Genomic DNA, 13,698 nt, shown 5'->3' on the forward strand with positions numbered 1-13,698 from the left:
CTGATGGACCTTGGCCTTGAATAACTATCTGAACTGAAGTTTAGCCCAAATCCCAGTGCTGGCAGGTCCGCCCCAGGAGGGAAAGAGATACTCGTGACCCAAGGCAGCTGTGACCTCATTTTCACGGTTCATGGAAGAGGGTGGCCCTTCTGCCCCAGAGGCCCAGGCATGAACTGAGAGAGCGGCTGTTACCGCCCCGAGCTGGCCTGAATTGCCAGCAGTGCTTTCCAGGGCGCCTCCAGAATTCTTTTTTTTTTTTAATTTTAAATATATCTTTATTGATTTCAGAGAGAGGAAAGGAGAGGGGGAGAGAGAGAGAGAAACATCAATGATGAGAGAGTCATTGATCAAGCCCGCAACCCGGGCATGTGCCCTGACCGGGAATCGAACCCCGATTGCCTGGATCCTAGGTCGACGCTCAACCGCTGAGCCACACCTGGCTGGGCCAGAATTCTTCTCTAAAAGATGCAAACATCTGAGTGCGTGAAAACAGGCCTTCCAGCGCAAGCACTGTGATGACACACACACCTGTTGGAAACACCTAGTCTCTGGCCTTATTTTTGAGCTCAGTAATGAATGAATACAAGAAAGGAAGGAAGGCGAGGAAGAAAAGGAAGAAAGGTTTAAGAAAAGCCTCCGTGATCTTCTTCCAATGCACCTGGCTCTCACAAATGACCTGGGTTAGAAATCTACCACCAGTGGCTCTGCCCAAACACCTAGTGTGCGTCTTGACCACCATGCTTCTTCATTTTAATGAGATGGACTCGATCCCCTTGGCTTTTCAGAAAGGACTTGAAAACAGGTGCTGCTCTACCAACAGCAGCCTGAAATCAAAAGTCTGTCTGGCTTCATCTCTCCTTTCTTATCACTGCAGGTTTCCACCAGCACCTAGCAGTTGCACCCAAAACTAGAATTAAGGCTAGTGCTTGTGCACGTGAGAAGAGTTAGCTCACTGGCTCCCCTTGGAGATTACCTGTCTGATGAACTGTTTGCCTAATAAGGTCTTAAATTTCAGACTCGTGATGTGCAACCTGAGTAATGAGCAGCGCTGTGGTGTTCTCAGAAGGTGTCTCTCTAGTCGGAGTGCAGGACCAGCAGACCGGGCCCTCAGCCTCCCTGAGCAATACACCCATCAGCTGGTGCTGCCACCGCTCTAAGCCGATAGGATCGGGGCAGACAGCTGTCAGAGATGAAGCACGCACGAGCAAAAAGCTTAATGAAATTTTATTTTGAAAATATGGCAAGAGTCTAAGGCACTTCAAACATTTAAATACATGTAAGACCAAAGTAAGCGTGACAAGGTATAAAGGGATCCATAAATACGTGGAGAACTACACTATGTTTCTCTAGAGGCAAATATATAGCCAATTCCTCTAACACAATTCAACCTTTACCATTAGATATTGAGTTGTGCAATATTTAATAAAAATATGGTACTGTTACATGTAGTTCTTCATGTCTTTTATTACCATGGAATATAAAAGTTGAAAATACTGTTAATTTGATATAGGTACCTTTTATATAAAAAGTCATATAATACATCCATCCAGATAAAACCAACTGAAAATATTTCTTCATGTAAGAGTTAAACCTTTTTAGAGCTCCATCTTTTAATTTTAACCCAGAAACCTACCAGCCCAGGCCCAAGTTGCTGATGACCAAAGTCATCTCAACTTACTTACTTTAAAATAATAAAGACAGACGAAAAATTAATGAAACCATCCTGGAATGGAATTTTGGAAGAGCTTCCCAATGCTTCTACATCAGTAAATATAAATACTTGTGGAGAAATTTAAACCACCATGCCAGTGAGAACCTGACACTTCTCAGCAGCGGTGGGGGGTGGAGAGAAGGAATAGAAGTTGCCTGCTCAGGTGAGGTTACAGTTTCCAACAACTGTACATAATGGAGCAGAGACTCAACAGCCACAGCAACTGGGGTCAAGTGTGCCCTGCGCAGAGGAAAGATGGCCGGAAGAGAGACAGCTGGCTTCCACTGTGACAGCTCCAGCCTTCAGTCCTTGGCGTTATGTGTTCTGTTTGCTGGTGAGCTCAGGCACAATACATATACATTCAGTATCTGTCACCCCAACAGGAACAATTAGCAGCTTAAGGGTGGCATGTAAATGAACGGCTATTTGTACATCGTCAATCAAAGGAACCTCGGTGGGTGGGACCAGGAGAAGTCTTCCTTCCAAGCCTAGGGGTGCCCTAGAGACCAGGAAACGAAAAAAATGTGGGTTAATATGTGACCTCAGGCAGATGTGTCCTCTGTGAAACAGGCACTCTGTCACCAGAGCTGACAACCACCCACGAGCCAGAGTGAGAGCCGGAACACAGAACACAGGTCCACCAGCAGGAGGTGCTCAGGAGCCAGCTGAGTTCAGCAGCACCACACCCAGCTGTCCTGGGAAGTCAACTTTCTGCTAAGAGTGGACTGTGGGACCACAGGTTGCTACTCACACTATCTGCATTAGGAAAAATGCCAGGAACACAGAGATATGTATTCGTGGGCTAAGAATGTGAAATTTGAATGATTATGCCCAGAATAAGCCCTTCATGTGAGGCTATGAGAGCGTCTGTCTCCTGAGGGCAAGCAGGGGTCTAGCCCCTGCTGTGCTAACCATTAGCACTCCTGGCCTTCTGGGTGGGGTAGAAGTGATGGACTCTTGAGTTCCACATTAAAACTTCCATTTTTAGAATCATCATAAAACCCTGTGCCTCCTGTCAACTCCCAGAGGAAGGGGGCCCACCAGTCTGGCGGATTTCGGCCTGTTAACAAATGTCAAATGCACAACACTGACCGGAGACTGGGCTTTGGCGAAGTTGACGTGGGCATAGAGGAGGACGGCGATGTCCTTGTGTCCTGCTTCCAGAGCAATCGAGAGCGCAGTGCTGCCATCCTTTAAAGATGAAAAGAACGAGCCAGGTTGGATTTCTCAATCACCCAGACAGCGGAAGGTAACAAATCAAAATGCCCTTCAGGAATTGGTATCGCCCCCCCCAAATCTAGCCATTTGTTTTGTGGACCTTGATGTGCTAAGCCCTATGGATACAAGGATGACTGAGGCACAGCCCCCGCCCTAAGGAAATCACAGTCAAGAAGACAGTCACCTATTCCCTCCGTCTTAGGCCTGCACCCTATGGACCCTCAACAATGCAGGCTGCCCATGAAGAAGTCTCATTCAACCACTGTGCCCGCCAGCAGGGGACAGTAGCAGATGATGGGGGTAAAAAAAAATTTTAGTTTCTTTTTTCTTATAATTACAAATGAACAGGCATGTACCATGGTGCATGTTTTGACATCCTGCAATTTGCCAAAGATCTCTTAATTTTCCTCTTGGGGAGACAGCTGGTCCTGCATCCCTAAACCCTGGGGAATGCTGAGTAACATCAATGCAGAAGCACTGAATCCTGCCGGCTGGCAGAAATGTATCTTACGGAGCCCTAACTGGGTGGCTCAGTTGGTTAGAGCGTTGTCCTGATATGCCAAGGTCGCGGGTTCGATCCCCGGTCAGGGCACATACAAGAATCAACTAATGAATGCATAAATAAGTGGAACAACAAATTGATGTCTCTCTCTCAAATCAATAAAAATAATAATAATAAAAAAGAAATGTATCTTATGGAAATATGAGGAAAACACTAAATACGGGAAAGAAAAATTGTCTGTTAAATGCTTGGCTTCCACTAAACTGCAAGGATTTAGATGGATATAAGGGAGCACCAAGGCGAAAAACACAACATATTTTCTGTCTCGTCTTGGAACAAGGATTCCTTCGGGTTGCTGGCTGCAGGAAACAATTTGCGTGTGGTTTGAATCTTACGGTCCCTCCCTCCCTCCCACTCTGCGAATTCTGGGAGGCCAGCTGGATGCCCTCCTAATCCTTTAAGGATAAGAAAGCAGACAATTAGCTGAGGTGACCAGGATGCCTGGGAGTCACTATGGCCTCTTATTACTATATCCATAAGCTGTTCTTTGCTGAGAGTAGAAGAGCCAGCCAACAAAAGAGACACACAGAACAAAGTGTTCTTGAGGGAACTCCGGTTGGAACGCCCTCCGCCAGGCGGAGGTGAGGGAATGTGGCGGCGCTGCAGCTCCTGCTCCCGGGGAGTCACCGCAACTGCGGACGCAGTCGGCCCCCTGCCAGTAAATCCCTGCACTGCTTTGCTCTTCCTGCTGACGTGGGCCCACAGGGACGTGAGGTCCAGTGCAGAGGAGGATGTTTTTCCTCTCACTTTTTAGTGTTTTGAGTTAAAGGAAGCTGTGGGCCAAACCTGTGCTCCACAGAGATAAACTTTCAAAAACAGAACCAACCCAGCCCGACCTCTATGACCTTTGCACCTTTCAACCCTGTCACCACCCCAAAGTTAGTTCTTATGCCTTCACCTATCGGGGGTGCTCCACTTTGGCCAGCAGCCAGCCAGAGGAGCAGCTTTCCTTAGGATGTTCCCAGTCAAGGGGTTATCTGGGAGTGGGGACGGCTTAGGACCTGCGAGAGGAGATTAGACTGATGATGATGAACAGCCCGAGCAGGAGTGGAAAGATGTGCTTAAGGAAGCCAAGCGAGTCCAGCTCCCCTAGTGAAGCATCACTCCGACGGGCCCCAAAGGACACACCTGCCTTTATTTAATTTGCCTGGGAAAGTGCTTCACTGCAGTAATAATGGTTCTAGTCACCCAATAACCCCACCTGTAACGGCTAGTAACAGGCTCTCCTAATGGACCGGGGACCTGGTCCTCTCAGTAGGTGCACCAATTCTGACTCTGTGTTATAAGTTTGTTCACTCCCCTTTAAGATGCTAGTTCTCGTACATGCAGGCACCTTCCCCCTTTCATGAATTTTGGGAGGAGGCCTATTTACCATTGTCCCTTTCGCTTTCATTAGCGGAGTATTAGCTGACACACAGTAAACGCTGCCAAGCTGGGCCATGAAGCGAGGCGGCCTGGATGGCAACACAAATCCTCTAGGAAGATCAAGGAGGATTTGTTCTCTCCCCCTTGCCAAGCGGCACTCACAGAGCTCCCTCCCGTGGCCCCGCAGGCCCTGGCCCGGGGCCCGACGGGGGCAGCTTACATTGTCCTCCAGGTGGCCGTTGCAGCCCGGCTGGGCCAGCAGCAGCTTGACGATCTCCACGTGCCCGTGCTCGCTGGCACACATCAGGGCGGTGGAGCCCTCGTCGTCTTGGATGTTCACGTCAGCACCACAGGCCAGCAGGCCCTTCACCATGTCTATCCGTCCGTGGCTGACCGCCAGCATGAGGGCTGTCTGTCCTGCCTGCAGGGAAAAATGACAGTAAACTTCGGAAGTACGAACAGGGCTGGCAGGCAGAGTGTGGCCTGTTGTGGGGCTGTGCTGGGGGGGGGGGGGGGGGGGGGGAGCGTGATGACAGAGGGGAAAAGTGGATGTGGAATTACTTGGGGGGTGGGGTGGCAGGTATGGAGCAATCAGTTTCTCGAAAATGATGAGCTAAGTTAATATGTTACATCATAAAGGAATAAGGCAATTCTTCCCTCTACCTTGGAGGCTCTCATTACATCAGGGAGCTGGAAAGTCAAAAGGTGGGTGACCAAGTCAAACACATCTGAACTAAGGGCACTCGGTACCGGCATGAAGACACTGGTCACCTGGTAGATGCTGGGCCTCCCAGTCACCGATATGCAGGCTGACCTACAGCTTACGGATACACTGCTCCGAACAGAGGCACCACAAGGCAAAGGACAGAGAAGTCTCCAGAGGGAAGTGTAAGCCGGTACTTCACCAGTGCGCTTGGTCACCTGGGACGGCCAGGAGCCACCTGGGCTCGGGGCTGGGCCGCGGGCTGGTGCTCAGCGGTGGGAAGGCTGGTGGGGAACCTGCGCAGGCCAGAGCCGTCAACGGGCATGAGCACGAGCGAGCCCGGGAAGCGAGCGCTCACCTGGCTGGCTTTGGCGTTCACATCCCCGCAGCCGAAGAGCTCTTCCACAACCCGCATGTCCTTCTCGGCCTCCACGGCGGCAAGGGCCGCCAGCATGATGGGGGTGTACCCCGCCTTGTTCTGGTGGTCCACGTTGCACACATCTGCGAAGGCATGAGTCCTTTTTAGGGAGAAGCCGTCTCCTAACATGAACTGAGGGGTATGGTGTTTGGAAGAACCCAACGAGATGGTCTTGGGTGGTCAAAATATGAGAGTGACTTGGAAGGAAATGTAAGAGGTATTCTTAAACAATTTTTTTTTTTAATTTCATAAGGCCAGAAGCAACAGTGAGCTTTCAGAGCACGTCTTGTTTGCAACTGGTGGCTGAACGGTGATAGCGTGGGGGTCTGGGAGGTTGTGCTAAGTAATGGTTGCTGTGAAGAATAAACAATAATGTGGGAACTAGACATTAATCTGTGTTAGGAAATCACTGTTTTGGAGTAAAGAAGGCAGTGAGAGCTACAAGTGAAAAAGGTTTGTGAAGGCCTGTGCACAGAACTCTGAATGTGGGGTTACCTACTTAGAAACCACTACTCATTCTGAAACCCTGGGTTTACTGATCTGACTTGTGTGAGACCCTTAGAAGCAGAATTTCAATCACATGACACCTACTTTGGGAACTGTGGTCTGAGGGCAAATGCAGTCAAGTCCCCTAAGAAACAGACCCTATAAACCAGACCTTTCCTATTCCCGTAATTCTTAAGAGGTCTTCTGGGACAACATTATCCTCCAGGCACTTTAAAATTCCTTCAGCACTTTCTAATAAAATGAAAGCAATAGACGACACAGGAAAGACACTTTGATGCTTGACCCAATACAGTTAAAACGTTTAGGATGTTTCCATCATACAGAGCAACAAGAGAAGGTACCATGAGAACTTTCCTTGAGTTCCGAAACAACTGGACCCTGGGAACATATGGCATTTACAACAGTGCAAGTTTCTGAATGTAGAAAGGCTGTGTGATGGAGACGCAGGCGAGCAGACGTGCTCTGGGAGGCTCCTCTGTGTCTGTGACATTCAGTTCTCCACAGATGCTACAGTGTCTTAGATTCACAGACACACTTTACGGAGCCACAATCTCAGCCTATATCGGTGAGCAGTTAAAAGTAAACTCAGAAAAGTGTATTAACCAAAGCCATCCAACAACGGAGTTTACTAAAATCATTTAATTTACCAAAATATCTTGTCCACACAAAATTTCCAAGGCTAGGTTAAATCGTTACTTTCAGGAGTAATCCTGAAATCTTGTTTTCTGCTTTCCTGGATATTATCCACTTCTCTGTTTAAACAATAACAGGCTGACAGTATCAACAGCTCTGTTTATAGTCTGGAAAGCCCGAAGGGGAGGCCGCTTGGAATTCCTTCCCGAGACATGGAAGCAGTTTTATCCTAACACGGCCCCTACACTGGGAACACGGGAACTTGGAAGAGAAAATGGATAAATCTGCTTGGTTTCTTATCTGCATGAATCCAACGTCCACAAAACAGAGTTGAAAAAATGGGACTGTTGGGTCAAGAAGCGGTACGGGAAAACTGGACAACTTCATAGTCATATTCTAAATCATACGTCCACATTGTGTTTTCATTCATTAGACTGAGGCACTGTGAGTCCTGTATCAGTCACGTGCTAGAAGTAAAAATAGGTATTGCAAAAACAAATCAAAATGATTTGGGAACTATATGTACCACTCTATGTACCACTGGGCCGCGCCATTTGAATAACAAGTTGAAAGTATTTCTCAAAGGAACCCTTCTATGTAGCACTCCCTCACTCTTTAATATATCCTTGGCAATATTCTGAGATGACAAGTTCCAATTATAAGCAAGAGTCTCCACAATTCTCATTACTATGGTTCAGATACAAGAACACTTTCGCCGCTCAATGCTGACTTCCCAACACCTGGGTGTATTTTGGCGGAAACAGGGATGATTCTACCATAATCTGTCACAGTGCCTTTGCTTGGTCTCTGCACAACTCTGTGAGACAGTTCACCGGAGGTCATGGAGCAAGGACAAATCCAGCAGCCCATGAGCACCAAAGCCACGGCCCTGCCCCAGGAGCAGCATTCTGCCCCCTGAGCGCCAACCTGCCAAAACTGCGTGAGTCCACTGAGGTACGTGCGTCCCAGGGGTACACCTCACTCCAATGCAGCTGAGCTGCAGCAAGAATGTCCTCCAGATCTTGAATCTGTGTCACCCAGTTTCGTTTAGATGTCAAGCCTCCCACAAGGAGGCAAGAGCGATTTCCTTGCCACACCGTGTGGAGAAGCAATGAGAAAGATTGTAGGGTGGCCACAGAATCGAGGTGTAGACTAACCGGCTTCTCTGAGATGAGTCCCCCCAGCGCTGTTAGAGAAGACACGGGAACAGCCAACGTACCTGCGTCCAGGAGCAGCTTCACGATCTCGAAGTTGGAGTGCGACACGCTGTAGTGCAGGGCCGTGTTGCCGTTGCCATCGGCCATGTTGATGATGTGCCGGAGGACATCCGGGGAGATGGCCGCAAAGGCAGCGATGTAGTCCCCCACCATGGCCGGGACGGCCGACTTCTGGCTGGACACGCGGAACCACTCGTGCTGGAGGGTGTTCAGACAGAACCTCTGCCAAAACACCAGGCGAGCGCCATTAGTGCTTCTATTTATAGACTTTTGGGGACCCAGCTGGAAGCCCAAGGAACCAAGCCTTTTATAGCCAAAGCAGCTAGTCCTGGCTGGCAGAAAGAACTACCGAGACCCAGAGCTCTGAGAGCAGCCTCAAGCTCCAAACTGGAGCATCCCTCCTGATTTTAAACTGCAAACATATTCCAACTCCTACAAAAGAGGCCATAGAGCACTGTACAAGAGTTCAAGTCCTGGCCCTGCTACTTATGGGCTGTTTAAGACCCTGGGGAAGATAGTTATCCCGTGCCTCAGTGTCCTCATCTGCAAAATGGGGACAATAAAAATACCTTTCCTTCACAGTGTTTGTGGTGAGACCAAATGAGGCAATACATGTAAAACTCTTAGGCCTGGCTCTAGTTATTACTGAACTATTAATGTTATGTAGTTACACTGGCCTTGCAAATGATTTTCATAGTAATTGGGACAGAAGGAATTACTTAACCCACACTTAACTATGCTGCTTCCTTCCTATGCAGACCAACTGCGACTCCTTCAATATTTCCACAGCACTAGGCTGGAAGATAAGCATGTAACCAACTCAGTTCCCACTCCAATATTAAATACAAATGTTCAGCCATAGAAAGGGAGGAAAAAGCAGATCTGGAACAAATTACATTTCCCATTAGGATCATCTGCATTCGATCATCAGCCCACTCGCCTCCCCTTAGGGTCTGGACACATGAACACGGCATGCATTTCATGGATGATCAGGTCAAACTTGCACCACATGAAGTTCAAGGTGGATGGGGCACAGCCAGTGCTGGTGATAATTGCAACACGTTTTCCATGGGGCCTCTTTTATATGAGTGCACCATTCACCTGTGCTTTGCTTCTCTTTACAGGATTAAAAATATATCAAAGATGTCCTGCGTGCGTGGCTCAGCCGTTGAGCATCGACCTATGATTCAGGAGATGGCGGTCTGATTCCTGGTCAGGGTTGCGGGCTCAATCCCCAGCAGGGGGCGTGCAGGAGGCAGCCGATCAATAATTCTCTCTCATCATTGAGGCTTCTCTCTCTCTCCCTTCCTCTCTCTGAAGTCAATAAAAAAAATATTAAAAAATATATATATCAAAGAAAAATGGAAAGTCTATGTCAAAAGCACCAGAACCCAAGAAGTATTCTTTTTATAAAAAGGCTGGGATCGTACAGTTCCCCCCTTTGTCTCCTTGCCACAGATTATTCAGTTTTAGCCCATTCAATCATATTTTTGGTCACTCTTGAAAGGGGTCCTGGTCAAGAAAGAATTCATCTAATTTTTTTTTTCTCCTGCTGCCTCTTTGACATTCAGATTTCTATCTCTTTGGAGTCCTCACATGGAAAGAAGGGAAATTATGTCATCTGGTTGTCCTAACTCTGTTACTGCTAAATACTTGGTGTCCTATGGGTTATAAGGCCCTGACATTGTGACCATTCACATGTTCACTACTTTTCACAGCACAATACTTTAAACACCTTTTTTCACTAAATATTCAATTAATAAAAATGTACTGATCATGGAATGTGTGCCTGACAATATGCTTGGCAATCCGGGGTTGTAGAAATGTCAAATCCTCCCTGAAGACCATGTGACCTAGTATTTTGAGAATGATTCAAGAAAAAGTGCATTATGTCTATAAAATCTGGGGCCTGAAAGCACCAGTTTTAAGTTCAGTTCCCACCTAGTGGGAAATATTAACACCACAGTGATGTTTCATGGTTTCACTATTTGTGACCAAGGTTCAGACTGACATTTAGTTTATCACTGATGGAGTTCAGCATGTAGTTCTATGTCACACACACCCTCCCCAGCCCCGGCCAGGAATTTTATGGAGTATTTCCTTCTGTAAACATCACTGCCACGCTCCTTTTCAGCACACTAACTGAATGTCAAGACGCAGCTGGCTCTGATGAATTTAAGTTTCTATAGCAATATAAAGAATTATGAGATGACATCACTTTTTTTTTTTTTTTAAAGAAGATACCATATACTAAGATAATATGATTTAGTTGGGATAAAAAAAAAAAAAGGCATGGACCAGAACTCAAGACAGGTATAATCTAGTTCTAGCACTAACTAGTAGCTGCCACTCTAGACAAGACTTGTAATCTCTAGGACCTCAGTTAAAGCAGGATGAACCAGAGTAGTGTGGCCTCGCAGGCACACATGCCCATGCACTTCTGTGACAGTCATCACCAATTCTTCAGATTGTGTTTGCTGTACAAGAGGAAATCTAGTTGCTTCTTCAGGGTTAGGTAATTCCTTAAATCCCTTCTAGCTCTAACATTTTGGTTTTATGACTCTATAATATCTCGTGAGCCTTATAAATCAACTTTCACTCTAGCTGCTGACTTAAGTTAACCTGCATAAAACTTCATATTAAATTCACTGCTAAAATACAAAGATTCAAATGCACATTACTATCTAAAATAATACAAAAAACTACATTTTTCTCAATGCATGGAACAGAGCTGTCAACCAGAGGGCTGGGCTGACCTATGAAAGAAGCCACACATCAACTTCACCAACGCATAAGAGGGTGGCAGACTTGGCAATGGGTCAGGTTCGCCACTGCCACAGAAACATGTATCTGTCCCATGTTGTGCCATTCACGCTTACTACGGCAACCATCAACCCCTCTGCCGTTTGCCTCTGAAGCTCTCAAATTGTGAGATGACGACAAGTGCAGTTATTTCTATGTTTAAAAATAGAGGCAGCCTGCATTCCACATCAGAACATAATATGCAGTTTCCTAATTAAAAGGAATGCTGACCTTGCCCCAGAAAAACACAACGACATATGCTAACTTAAAAAAAATTCTGGGATTCTGCTCCCTGGATCACAAGATTTTGTAAGTAGAAGCAGAACACCCAGAAAGGTGAGGAACGACTGCAATTAGCCCCTCCCTTCCATGTGCAAGTACGTGTCTCACAGATGCACCACCCCCGAGAAAAGTACAGGGGAGAGAAAGATATCTGAGGCTGGGCCTGAGGGGAAGGTTCGGAGTGTGACCCAGCGAGCAGGGCAGCAGGATGCTCGCTCCGCCCACACACGCTAGAAATAGTTTTGAGGAAAGCATGCTGGCAACAGCTCAGGGGCAGGCCACAGCTGCCTTGACAATGGTGTCCACTCAGCGCTTTGCACAGGCTGGCGACAGTGACCGTTCATCAGACTCACCATATCCTTGCTGGTCAAAGCTTTGGGGTCATTTATATTACTTTTCAGTAAGTTGCACGCAGACAACATCTTTTCACTTAATTCATACCTGAAAGGGGGTAAAAATGAAAGAAAGAAGCTCATGATTGGCCACAAAAGGAAAGGCATCTTTATCTCAAACTCTGTCACACTTTGAAAGACAAGAGGCCCCCACCTGAGCCAAGGCCAGTCATGGTGGTACAAGGTGCTGCTAGAGGTAGTCCAGGCAACGCTAGGCGGCCAGGGGCTGATGCTATCACATAGAGCGGATGTCACCGGCCGAGCTCACGTCTTTTTATGAAAGTAGCTTTGGGTTTCACTAGGTTGGCCTTTATGACATTATCACATAACATTTGGAGATTTTCTTCACTCTTTTTAAGTTTTTAAAAGTATTTTTTATTCTTAAGGGGTTGAAAAAGTCTGAATTACCACATACCCATTATGCTGACCGGTAAACCATACATCTGACTCACATTTGGTGACCCAGGAAGTGTTTGTGGAACCCATGTGAAAATATAAACTAAAAAATCAGATGACATATGATATATAAGTTATATCTCAATAAAGCTGTTAAAAAAACCAGATGGCAAGACATTGAGCCATTTGAAAATTCTTGGAAATATAAACTAAAAATACTTACCTTGTCTTAATGCAGTTAAACTTTCATTTGCCAAATTTAAAAAGGCAAGTTTTCTAAAACATTCTATTTATTACTTCACATACTGGAAAACCATACTGAAATTTCCATCTGTTCATTCTCTCCTGTTTTATAAGCACTGATCCTATACTTACTAATAGTCTTTAAAATTTACTACATTTTTGGGTGCATGCTTCAGCCAACCAGTGTTTACTTGGTATTGCAGCTGCTGTTTATCATATTCCCAAGTCAACTCCTGCCGTGCTCCCAACCATTGAATGTGCAACCAAAACAGACGTGTGGCTGATTACATCACCTTTACAGTACACGAGTTCTTTGGTTGAGGCCAAAAAAAGGCCCCTCTCACACACAATAATCCCGTAATAATAGTCCTGACAACTATATCAAGATAAATGACTAATGGCAAAATCTAAAAACTTAAAAGAAATGTGCTGGTCACAAAAAGTCCTAACATGCCTTTAAATACAATGTGAGTTATTCAGACGATGGGAACTTTAGTGGCGCTTAATAGCTCTGTGGACAGTGGCTCCACGTATACAATTAGGTAACAGACAGTTAACGCTGAAGGACATAAAGGGGACCAAACATATCAAGCCTTTCTCTTCGCTACTGTAAGAGACGGAAGAGTTACACCTTCTTCTGCACTCGACAATTAGCATCACGGCAAGATGTGCCCATTCTACTGCCAAAGTACCATAACCGTGGGGGGGAGGGGGGTACCACACCTCTCTCTGATCTCCACCTTCTCGGGTTCACACTCTCGACCCTGCGTTTCATCTTCCACCCTGGCGGGCTTGCAGCCTTCCGCCGCTGCCCGACTGTCCTCCTCCTCCTCCTCCTCCTCCTCTTCCTCAGGAGGACACTCAGAGACGTCGCACTCGCCATCTGACTCGGAAGAAGAGCTTTCATCTGAGCTGGAGTCATCACTTGACGTTGTCTCATACCTAGGTGGCAATCGGGAGTTCAGGAGATGCAAGGCGTGCCCATAAAGACCCAGCGACAGAAAGGCCTACACCGAGGAGTCCAAAGTGAGGTCCAGCTAAAGCCCGGCGGTTCTGAATGAGTTCTGACTTCCGAGGGACAACCCGCACTGCCAAGTGGTGTCACACACCACCTGCAGGAAAAAATACACATACAGCGGGAGCGAGCACCTCTAGCTTAGCAGAAACCAAAGGGAGCGTATAAACCCGGGTCTGCCGTTGCTCCCTGGTCCTGCTCCTTCTTCCCCCCTATATTCTTCCCATTTGCTCC

The 13,698-nt window shown here is 46.8% G+C and overlaps 1 protein-coding gene and 1 non-coding gene across 7 annotated transcripts in view; one reads left to right on the forward strand and one right to left on the reverse strand.

Annotated features, from left to right (window-relative positions):
* Positions 1-1,209: 1,209 nt before the first annotated feature.
* Positions 1,210-13,698, reverse strand: part of KANK1 (KN motif and ankyrin repeat domains 1) — a 180,321-nt gene continuing 167,832 nt past the window's right edge. For 5 of the 6 annotated variants that reach the window (XM_087822690.1, XM_016214255.2, XM_016214256.2 and 2 more), the window contains 7 exons: positions 13,173-13,391; positions 11,772-11,859; positions 8,337-8,556; positions 5,918-6,060; positions 5,077-5,277; positions 2,804-2,902; positions 1,210-2,210 (listed from right to left, as the gene is read on the reverse strand). In XM_087822690.1, the coding sequence (XP_087678816.1) occupies positions 2,148-2,210; positions 2,804-2,902; positions 5,077-5,277; positions 5,918-6,060; positions 8,337-8,556; positions 11,772-11,859; positions 13,173-13,391 (1,033 nt within the window). In that variant the 3' untranslated portion in view covers positions 1,210-2,147. The remainder of the gene's footprint in view (positions 2,211-2,803; positions 2,903-5,076; positions 5,278-5,917; positions 6,061-8,336; positions 8,557-11,771; positions 11,860-13,172; positions 13,392-13,698) is intronic. The other variant, XM_087822691.1, reaches the window with a different exon arrangement.
* On the forward strand, positions 3,444-3,521 carry TRNAI-GAU (transfer RNA isoleucine (anticodon GAU)). Its single transcript has one exon. It is a non-coding gene; the product is annotated as a tRNA-Ile (tRNA).

This window comes from Miniopterus natalensis, chromosome 12 (assembly GCF_054644295.1).
Source record: "Miniopterus natalensis isolate mMinNat1 chromosome 12, mMinNat1.hap1, whole genome shotgun sequence".
Classification (NCBI taxonomy): domain Eukaryota; kingdom Metazoa; phylum Chordata; class Mammalia; order Chiroptera; family Miniopteridae; genus Miniopterus; species Miniopterus natalensis.